A 12,088-nucleotide genomic window follows, 5' to 3' on the forward strand; every position below is an offset into this window, starting at 1 on the left:
GGGGGTTGGCGGGTAGTTGGGGCACATTGAGGAACCTAGCCTTGGGGCAGCAGAGAGAACAAATCCGGGCCTAATTTTTATAGTTAATAATAGCAAAATTACAAGAACAAAGCTATTGTGCGGCCCTCAAGACATATCATGGACTGCACATGAGGCTCCTATATTTACTAAACTGACCACCACCAATACAATTCCTACTATGTGTTTCCAGGTAGACCCATTTAAGCCCATTATTCAGATACAGATATCCTCTATAGGAGCTGTTTATTTTCTGGGTTTTTATTTTCCTTTGCATTCACAGTAAGTTCAATCCAATATGTTGCTGATGTATGTTTGTATTCTTGCATGTTCACATGTCTTGTAAAACTCAATGTGATTGGAAGTGGTACTAAAATAATGACTCACTATACAATAAAATAGTTTGACCCTGGTACAAACTTTTGCATGGAAAAAAAAAATTCCTTAGCTTCACAAGTGCATTAGTACCTAATTCGAGAAAGGCTTTGCACAAACCAATATGCAGAGTTTTTAGTTTCTCTGCCAAAATAGTTTGCAAGCCAACATTTTTCCATGACAACCAGGCGGTGTGCACACACTTTCACGTGCTGAAATAGCAGTGTTTCAGGAGGTTGATTGCTAGACTTTAATGGAGCTAGACAAGGAGCCATGGCAAGCAAGGGTATGCTGCATTACCTACCAATTAAAACAAAAAAATTGTAAAACTAAATAAAAGTCTCACCAATAGCCGATGTAAGTTTAACATTTTTTGCTTTTAATTTTTATTAATTTTATTCAATTTAGAAAATGTTTACATTTAGTATGCAAAAAGCCATAATTTGAGGTGCACTGCCCTTTCAAATATAACACCCCCTACAGAATTATATTACCCTAAATGCCAAATTAAATTAATAGTGAGCTTAGAAAACAGGAAAAGTTACTAATGATGCAGCCTAAACTTTCATAAAAAGCTCCATCTCATCTCAGAACAGCTAAATTTCGTCTGCTTCCAACAATTTCAGGCATGAACACCCACCGAAACTAATAATGAATGAACCACAACATGCACATAGTGCACTTAGCGGACACTTATTCTAGAGTAAATGTTTTTTGAGTATCCATTTTACAAAAAAAAAAAATGGATCATCATCTGAGTGCCAACAGTTTGGTCAGACAGGTTTGGTTAAAAAAAAACAACAAAAAAACGAACAAAAAAAAAAGCATTCAAAGCCGGGTCAAACAAAGACATATGTATGTGAACCTCTGAATTGGTCCAACACCTAATTGTCCATATTAAAGAGAAGCTGTTTTGGTTTTGTTTTTTTTCGTTTTATTTATTTTATTTGTTTTGGATAGGGTTGGGAATGGTTAGATCTGTTTGCAGAACTGTAGGTTAAAAGAGAGATCTGGTAAAAGTTTAATCAGTTTACCATTAAACATCTTAATATAGAATACAAGTGTATGCAACAAATGATGTGCCTGCCTTATGTAGGTCAGGACTTATTAGGCCAAGTGTTCTATGTATGGTTGTATGTGTCCTGTCTATTTCCAGGTCCTGGTCTTTTGTGCCCAGGAGTCAGTTGAAAATCAATTTGGCGATATTGGCCATTGCCACCGCTCTCAGGGATGCCGCAGATCCTGATATTATTTTGCAGCATTTAATTTTCTAGGTTGACCAGATAGAAAAGATAATCTTGTCATTGGGCCGTGTGGTTATTAAGGACTCTTTTATGACCATCCTGGAGTCCTAAGATTATCTCCTTTGTTTTTCCCCAAAGCTTCTACCTGGGATAGGGTGATGTCTTCACCACTGTTTCTGTGTTATTGGTTTCCTCTACCCTAAGAGCATAACGTTCTAGGTTGGACCATATGGCCAGAGATTTAGTGTAGGCTCAGAGATCATTCAAGTCTCCATCATCACTAAGTGTGGAAAACTGCCTGGTTGCCGAGGTTGGTGTCTTCTGGGATGGTGTAGGGAAGAACTTTAGATCCAGACTCTGAGACAGAGAATTGTAAGAAGGTGGTGGAGCTTGCCCAGGTGTAGCCAACATGGCAAGTGTGGTAGGGTGGCAATGGCCTGGCTTGCATTTGTTGGGATGGTTGAAAGAATGCCTGGAGTTGTGTGCCGTTCAGATGTTCTTTTTGTTAACTGAGGTTATGGTGTGGTGTGGTGAATGGACAGGCATAAGATAAGGAGCAACATTTGGAACTAGGGAGATCTGTAGAAGCGTGACCTACTCACATAGCCATCAGCAGGCCATTTTAATTTTATATCCTTGCTGTTTATTGCTCTCCATCCTTTTTTCAGAAAAAATGCCCTTTATTTATTATCCCAATGTCCTAGTACATATGCTGGCTGTGTTTTCTGTTCCACAGTGCAACACAGTGATTTTATATTACAGTTTCTTGTTACCCATCCATTCAAAATGCAATGATAAAATCCAGAGTTGTGGCTGACTTATTTGATTGCTTGACATGCGTTTCTGTACTTTGCTAAGAATTACTGAACTCTGCACCCTCTTATTAGATACAAACCTAATATACACCCAGTGGAGTACTGTTATTAGCCTAAATGTAACTAATGTTGACAACATGAAGCAAAACTTTTTTTTAAAATGGTTTCCAATTTAATTTAGTTTCAGGATGATTCAAGCAGTGCACTGACTCCCATGCATTATTCCCCCAAAAAAGAGAAATGTATACACATTTTTTTCTTTTAAAAATAACACTGGCTAAACCTTTTTATTGAATCAGGAACCATACTCTCCTTTTCAGGAAATGATCATTCATTTAATGTCTGAATACTATTGAAATAGAATTTTCACAAAGAGCTAGCAGTAAAATAAAAACCACAAATTCTTAATGCTGGCAACAAAATAAGCATAACTTGGCAAAGATATGTTGGAAAATGGGCTTAGCCAATCACAAGTCATGGTGAGTGGTTACAGAACCTGGTCCTGAGTGTAAATATATAATAGCTTTTACTTGAAATAGCAGAAGGAAAAAATAAAGAACAGGAGCTGTGCATGCTAAGGAAGAAAATACTTCAGTTTAGAGTATGGCACTGTTTACTACAAATGCCTAGATCATATTTCAAATACACAGACACATGCTCTGGTTTATGTCATTTTATACTAAAAAGTTTTGTTTTTCTGCAAAATGTAGCAATGACTTTCTAGGCATACAGATATCATACACTACATAGATTATCTATACAGTACTGTGGAAAAAATTTTTGGGCCGGTTCACACCACAAACTCCGCGTTCCAGTGCGCTCAGCCTCTGGAACACAAGCTGGCTAGCTCCCTGTGTTCAGGGGCGGGAGGGGGCATGGCGGTGCATTTAAGTAAATGGCACCACAGGAACGCCACCCCGCCCGCAGTGCAATTGCCCGCACCCGGAACGCAGACACATTATTGTCTGTGTATTATACTGATGTGACTTGCTACCCGCCCTTACATAGACTGCTGAGAAGAGTCCTTGATTAGGGCTGCAACTAATGATTGTTTTCATAATCAATTCGTTGGCCGATTATTTTTTTTATTCATTGAATAATCGAATAAAAAAAAATTAATAAATACCATCCTTAATTTAAAATAAAAAACACAAATGCAGTGTTACAAACAAAATTTACTTCAGAATAAAACTGCATGCACAATTTTTTGCAATCGCACCGCACTGGAATGCACGACATTGCGGTACTGTGCGTTCCAGTGCGGGCAAATCACACTGTGGGTGGGAGGTGCATTTGGGGTGCCAATGAAATGAATGGAACCTCCCGCAGCAGAATTTGTCAGGCCGAAACCGAACATTACTTTTTTCCCACCTTTATAATTAAAAAAATAATAATTGTATTGTAAACACATGGCGCTTGAATAGCTCCAGCCAGGAATGACAGCTGCCAGTGGCAAAATTCCGCAGATGGCAGCAGAATGTACATACAGCGGGTAGTGGGCTGGTGCAAAAGTCAGCCTGCTATTGGCCATTTCAAATTGCAATAGCAGGCTGGCTATTGCACCCACCCACTGCTTGCTGTGCCCTCCTCCCAGCATGGAGGAGAGAGCTAGGGGATCCAACTAATCGATAATGAGAATAGTTGACAACTATTCTCATTATCGATTAATGGATCCTTCACATTTAGGAGTCTTGCTCCCTATCATACAGTATGCTTTCATTGCTGCTCCATTATTCTGTAATCCTGTATTTTCTGTATCTCAGATGAATCCCGAGCCATCCATGACACCTGGTGGCCCCTGATCCCTTGGGGAACCAATTTGCTGGTCACTGTATTTTAGGCTAAGGAAGCTAATTTATAACATTCGCTTTACTCCGGCATGTCATAGCATGTCATAGCTCTGTACAGAGCCATAGCTCCCCCGGATATAATTCAAACAATGTACTCTTGAATGGGAATCACAGGGAAAGCTTGGAAGTGTGGCAGCCCTGGATTGGCCTGTTTTAAAACTGATACATGGTATCTCTTTTTTTTCTCTGGACTTTGTTACCCACTTAAATTGACATGGCTAGGCTGATATGATAGTTATCAAACTACAAAGTTCTTACAGCTACTGGACCTACTTGCTCTGCTGATACAAAGGATACCCCACCTGCGAACATGATACCCCACTTGCGAACATGATAGCTAAACAGATGTCCAATCTCCTATCCTTCACCTGCTACACACCCATATACAGGTGAAACTCGAATAATTAGAATATCGTGCAAAAGTAATTGCAGTAAGTGCTGCAAAAGGGGCCCAAAACCAAGTACCGAGTACATATGCATGCTTGTACTTTTGAGAGGTCTGATATTGTTCTATGTACAATACTTGTTTTATTGATTGCATGTAATAATCTACTTTTTTGAGGTTGTGGATTTGGGGTTCTTGGGGTTTTCATGAGCTGTAAGCCATAATCATCACAATTATGACAAATCACGGCTTGAATTATCTTGCTTTGCATGTAATGAGTCTATCTCATATATTAGTTTCACCTTTTAAGTTGCATTAGTGAAATAAATGAACTTTGCACGATATTCTAATTATTCGAGTTTCACCTGTATACTGTAGCTTCTCTCTTGATGCAAAACAAGTCCGACAGTGACTTTTTCTAAAGTGTCTCCCCCTGCCACCATAGAAAAATAGTTTTCTGTTAATGTCAAAAGACTTAATACTATGAAAAGGTCCCGAACCTTAAAGCAACGACATAAGCAAAAAATAGAGAAAAAAAATGGTTTTCTGCACAAATACCCAGAATGCCTAGACTATCAAAATCACAGATTCTCAATGGTATCTAATGAAACAAACATGACATCCAAAAACCAAAGGGGTTGCAATCCCATTTCCCAAGCATACACCTTTCAAGCTCAATGACTGATTGGCAGCTGGGGAAGGCCGATATTTGTTTCCCAAAGGCACCTTGCCACATCACCACATTAATCGAGCTGATAAGTTATCTATAAGCAACCATAAAAAGTCACATACAGCTGACACCCCTACCAAACTGACCAAAACATAGCAGGAACTCATAGAAGAACTGGGTAAAGAAACAAAACAATGCCTAATACTGAGTCAAATATTTTTCTATGAACTTAGCAATAAAACACTCAACTATGAACATAAAGGCCACCCAGGATAAACACAACAACATAACAAAGAAGGATTTTCTTTTTATAAATGGATGCTGAAAAGGAATTTGATAGGGTAGCCTGGGACTACTTGGCAGACATTCTCGTACGCCTCAAAGGAAACATGTGCAACAGAATTTCAGCCTAATCTCTACCTTATACGCTAGCATATTTGCCATACACCCCAGTACCAAGTGTTCCAGTACAAAAACGTCTTCCAGGGCTTTGGAAAAGAAAATTGCATAAAGTAGATGTATATATAAAAATGAACTGCGCTAATAAGCAAGCTCACAGCTACAAGGCACTGGAATGTACACCCACTGTGAGTGTGTATACGTGAAAAATAAATAACTAAATGTGCCGAGCTACAACAATGAGCAATACAAAAAAAACAATAAAAGAATCTGTGACTCAAACAAATGTCAGTGAATGAATAGTAAATGGATCAGATGTGAAGTCTATAAATGTTCATAACTCTGAAGATGTCTATATATAAACAGCAATAGTGATGAATATTTCTTGTTCCTCACCAAATGTACCACGTGCACCACACCACATATAGGGGTGCTCACCTTATTGATAGACCCTCAATAAAAGGTCAAATCAGGCAATTCCCTTCTTAACCAGGGGAGGGGGCCCTCAGCTCCAATCGCTCACAGATGTCATCCAATGATGTAATCAGACCAGCAGACAGATCTGTATATCATTTCTTTAGTAGGGAAATAATAACCTCCAATCTTTATCGAACTGTAGGCCTCCTCAGTATAGGACCTAGAACGTCAGATGCTTGTGATCCTTGATGAAGTCACGCTGGGCGTAATGTGCATAGGGCGGAGCATCTGACGCCACATTGATCTCTAAATTTGGCCATAAACTTTACAACCTTTGCAAGACCTTAGTCTTGCGATGATTGTAAAGTAATTTTAAAAAACGTACGATCTGCCCATCTTGGACAGGCAGATCGGGCTTCCGATGATCGCAATGCTGACACCGGGCCGTTCGGCATTTGTCTCCCGAGCATCATTCAAACCAGCCGAAAATCGTAAGATTTTCGGCTGGTTTTCTAGCATGCTCCTTAGACAAAAGACGTGCGACCTTACAGTAGAAACGGTCGCACGTCTTCATTCACACTGCACGAATCTCGTACGATCGTGGGATTTCGTGCAGTGTATGGGCACCTTATGACTGATGGCCGCAGTGATTTGAAACTCCTGCATACACTCCTTAGAGATATTCCATGCTGTGTTAAATAAATCATACTCTGTTTGTATGTACGCGCTATGGTGTATGCTTTCTCTTTTTCGATAACAATATCCTGGTATTGACATCCTATACTAAGGAAGCCTACAGTTCGATAAAGATTGGATAAGGTAAATTACCCCTTTCTCTCTGCATTGGTGGTCAGTGGCAGTGTTAATCTCCCCCCACCCACCCCCTTTACACACACGTTGGCAGTCAGTGAAGAATGTGAATAAACGCCCTTCCCCACCAACTCTGCATGCAATATACTGAGGTTGCAAGCTAGGGGTGGGAACAGGGGTTCTGGATGGTCGCTGGCAGTGTCAGCAGGCAGAGCTAGTGAGCTGCTGCTGTCTCTGTTATTGTTATTGGATCCTCTAGTGGCAGGCCCAGTGCACCACAATACAATCTGCATGTGGCACATGGGCTGTCTTGTTGGGCACCACGGCCCTAATATGTGCAGTCTGTGAGTGCAATTTGGGCCCCATTGCCCTTGAGGCCCTGTGCATCATACACACTGCACACAGAAGTGTTGGATAGCAGCAGTGCTTGTAGCTCTTCATGAGAGCTAAGATTTCACTCATTTCTTTTCAGTTCAAATGTAAATAATGAATCTTTTACAGTATATGTCCGTCTACAATTTTGTACTGCTTTTCAAAAGTCTAGAGTTTGTTGCCTTGTACAGTATGCTTGCAGCTTCTTTCAGCTTAATAACCAAGCTGACCTACTAAAACAAACATGTGATCTTTGCAGTCCCAGTGGAAGTTTGGAGCAGTTATACTTTCAGCTGCAGTCATAAAATTAACAACTCATGTCAACTGTTTCTCTTACAGCATCCGGTCTGGAAAGAGCAAGGACAGTGGTGTGCATCTGTTCGTCATCATTTTCCCTCCACTAAATTAGAAGCTGTATTAGGAGAAAAGCCACAAAAAGTTTCCTTTGGGTGCTAATACAAACAATTGCTTTTGTTTTTGCTTTTTATGGTTTGTGGATGTTGTAGATTATTAAAACACAAACCTACTGCAGTATGTAATTATTTTACAACTTTCAGCAACCATACATTAATCTCTTTAATAGATTTTACAGAGAATACATTTTCTTTCCACGTCTGTTGAAACGTTTGATGCTCTGATTCTCGGTTTTCTATATAAAGCATGTTTACATTTCATAGTTGACATATGGGTCACTCTGTAAATATATAGGTTTAGGTAACACATCTGTTCTCTGAAAGGGCTTGCACGTGCTCATATGAAGCAGACAGTGAATACACATGAATGCAGCACAAAGGATAACTCTCTACAACACCTATGTAGTTCAGGGGTCCAAAGCATATGATAAACACACGTGACTGGCAAAGTGTGCTTCCCTTAAGGCTGGGTTCACACCATTCTCCGGACCAGATATGGAACATAGTGCATTGCATTTCTGCTGTGATTTTGCCGCGATTGTAATTTTTATTTTTTAGCTTAAAATGTTACAGGTGCGTTCCAGTGCATTTCATGCGTTTTTGATGCGTTCCAGTGCATTCCAGACCAGACAAAATAGGACAAGCAGTATTTTTCTGGACTGGAACGGACTGCGCTGGTGGGAACAGAGGTCAAAAATAGCAGAGGGATACATTGGGATGCATTTTGGATCTGGAAACAGTCTGGTCTGGAGGTATTTTGGATGTGGGGTGAATGGGCCCTAAAGCATTAAGTTTTTTGATTGAAGACAGCGAAGTAATCACTGATCAAGAGATAAGGAATTCTGACATTCATTGGCTGCATGCTTGTTGCAGGCCTGCGACCAAACACTGAATCCATAAACAACCAGGTGACTAGCATTTTCAAATGGAGGTCAGGAATGGCAGCCCTCATATTTATCATCTTAGCACAGTATTTTGTATGCACGGAAGAACACAAAGTTGTTTAATTCTACGGTCCTGTGCTGCCAAAGAATTGTCATTGGCTTCATGTTACACTATAGCTTGTCTTTGTACTGTATGCCAGACCAACAATCTATAGGCACTCAGATGGTTTACTAATATGCCACCATTGTCAAACTTTTGTTTACAATATCTTACAGCAGAACTCCGGGGATTTTTTAAAATTAACCCTTGCAGTGGGGCTACCCCCACACTACAAGGGTTATGTGCTTGTTTTGGTCTATATTAAATAATAATAGCAAAATTATACTCATCTGACCCTCGGAGCCGGACAACGGCGGTATGACCTTTGGTGTCCTCACATTCTATATACTGTGTATAGAACGTAATAAATCACAGACCTTATACGGCTTCAGCGGAGGGGGATTAAGTAAAAAGAAGGGACCGGTCCGAGGATCAGTTGACTATAACCTTGTTATTTTCCTCTCTAAACCAAAAGGAGAACTTAACCCTTGCAGTGTGGGGTCAGCCCACAACTTAACCCTTGCAGTGTGGGCTTATAAAACTGCAAGGGCGTATAGAAAAATTTCACCAGAGTTCTTCCATAAACCTCAGTCCTCACACAGCATGTAACAGACTGTATCAATCATTGTCTGCTTATGTAAGGATCCGTTATTTCACCAGTGTAATCCATTTTATATATCACTAAGCAGAGTCAGGAAGTAGAATCACTTACTTATTTTGTTCAGGAAAATGGTTCAGCAGCATATGTAGAAAATCCTGCAAGACACAACATAAAATATTACTTGTCATCTTGGTCTAGAACAGGTTCAGTGAACTTAAAATACAAACTTAGCCTGCTCCTTAATGTTACAGGACATATAGATATACATATAAGAATCAAATAACAAAGCTTTCTTGTACACCTCCAAGAAAAATGACTGTTCCTAATGGAATCACGATTATTTGGAACAAAATACTGAAAAATATCACTTTGTATCATAGGGCAATGCCAGTGTCAGAGGACTAGCAATTAGGGATGTTCAGATACCAAGTACCGTGAGATACTTTTCCAGCTTCAAGACTGGACTAGAGAAAAATTCAAAAGTTAGGAGGCAGCTCTCATTTTTAAGGAGCATACGGAGCTCCTGGGTTTTGTACATCTCTGTTTTAATGTATGATTCGTTTTTTTAAATAAATATACACTGAGTGGCCAGATTATTATGACCACCCCATCAATACTTCGTTGGGCCACGAGATAACTCCACGAGATGACTTCGTTGGGCCGCCTCGTGACTCCACGAGATGACTTAGTTGGGCCGCCTCGTGACTCCACGAGATGTTGAAAGGTGATGCGAGGAATCTGACACTGCACTGTTGCCCTTCTCTTGTCTTGTACCAGTCTTGCCACTCTCCGTTCTTCCCTAACATTGACTAGTCGCTGGCGGCCACAATTCGCACGTTCAGACCCAGATTTTCGGCTGACAGTCCAGTCTTTAAACACTTTAACAACAGCTGCTCTTGAACATTTAACAAATTCTGCTGTTTTGCTGATACTTGCTCCATGGCTCCGAGCGCCAACAATCATCCCACGTTCAAAGGCTGTTAAATCGCGTTGTTTACCCATATCTTCAGAAAAAAATCACTTCTACTGTCGTGGTAAACAACCTGCTTCCCTATTTATAATGGTCTGGCCCTCTAGCAACTTCAGTGCAAAATTATAGCTAACTATATCTCATTTGCCTACAAAGGTCAGGTGGTCATAATAATCTGGCCACTCAGTGTATATAAGGTACCATTTTTTCAAGTACTGATACTTGTCCAAGTACTTACAGATACAAGTACTGATACATTTTTGATTATTGTCATGTGGCAGTTTTTCTAAAACAATACAGACTAATGATTTCAGGACAGTGATGGAGCACCGGGGCCAGTTCCCAGCTGTAACCCTGGTAGTTCTCGTGAAAATGCCAAGTATCGACACTGGTATCTGAACATCCCTACTAGCAACCAATAATGCAGCCCTGCTTACTCCAACATGACATAAGTCTTAATAACCTTTAGGTGTCTTCATTCCACAATGGTGGTATTTGTTGCCGCCATAGAGACATAATAGAAAAGTGTTACAAATAAGAACTTTGTGAATCTGTTGTATGCGTCGGTATTAACTATGGAACTGTCGCAAACCTTTTAGGAATTTTAAGAGTTCTAGATACAGCCATAATGCCAGAATTGTGTCACAAAGCCTTTATTGAATCGCCCTCATAGAATCATGGTAACAAAACCATCAACATCAGATTCACAGCAAACATTTCTACATTCTGTAGTTTGCAGAGGGGTACAACACTTTTCAGAGCTTGCAGTTTAAGCAGGTATGTTAGCCTCATAAGAGGTCTGAAAAACACAGGACAGCTCTATAAAGAGCACTCTTTCTTTTATTGAGGGATGTACACTTTTTAAAAAATACTGTATTAATGTAAAGACAATGACATATAATATACACATATCAACGGAGCTATTTATAAAAGCTTGGAGAGAAGAAAAAAGTAACAAAAGCAGAGGGTTTGTCTGCAATGACCAAATAGCTTTCATCTTTTATTCTCAGGGAAAGTTAAAGGAGAAGTGTTGAGAGAGTAAAAAATACTCTTTTTAATAGTTAGAGCCAGTGTGAGACACTGCAGCTGTCACACTCCAGCTCCATACTGAGAGCTGAAAGAACATGTAACTGCTGACCACTCAGTTCAAGGTCTTCTCCCTGCAGAGAGCATTGACTGTCAATCACCCCCTCCCCTCTCTATTCTTCTAGCACAGGGTGCAGGTACAGCTGGCTCTGGCTCTATAGGGGCAGAGTCAGCTGTCAGTCAGGCAGCAAGATGTCAGTTAGGCTGTTGGGATCCTTCCCAAGTGCAGCGTGGCTCTGGGATTTTGAGTCCCAGGAGTATATTAGTAAATGTACCATAAATGCGCCACACTCCTCATCTCAAGCTTCCTAACTTACACTTGTACTGTGGAGAAAGAGAAATTACATGTCTCACCTGGGCTTTTACTGAGAGTGGATTACTGAGAGCACTGGGTCTAACTCTGTTGTCTCCTAGACTGCATAGTAATACTAGGAAAGTGCAGAATAGGTAAGTTCCTACTGACATCTTGATAAAGAATAACCATGGACCAGGACTGAGAATGAGGAAGACATTCTGCTTTCCTTTATTGACTTCTGGAGTCACATGGGATAGGGGATTTGAAGGGCTGAACTAATATTATGCTGAGAAAAACAGTATTTGGCAGTTTGTGATCTATTCATCCAGTGATTACATGGAGTTCAGCAGAGAAAATGTCATAAAACACTCCTTGCACTAAATG

The 12,088-nt window shown here is 40.2% G+C and overlaps 1 protein-coding gene across 1 annotated transcript in view; it reads right to left on the reverse strand.

The window, feature by feature from the left end:
• Positions 1 to 12,088, reverse strand: part of CUNH9orf3 (chromosome unknown C9orf3 homolog) — a 303,413-nt gene that overhangs the window by 162,389 nt on the left and 128,936 nt on the right. The window contains exon 10 of the mRNA XM_018557867.1: positions 9,465 to 9,508. Within this exon, the coding sequence (XP_018413369.1) occupies positions 9,465 to 9,508 (44 nt within the window). The remainder of the gene's footprint in view (positions 1 to 9,464; positions 9,509 to 12,088) is intronic.

This window comes from Nanorana parkeri, unplaced genomic scaffold (genome assembly GCF_000935625.1).
Source record: "Nanorana parkeri isolate BGI_ZX_2015 unplaced genomic scaffold, ASM93562v1 scaffold307, whole genome shotgun sequence".
NCBI lineage: Eukaryota > Metazoa > Chordata > Amphibia > Anura > Dicroglossidae > Nanorana > Nanorana parkeri.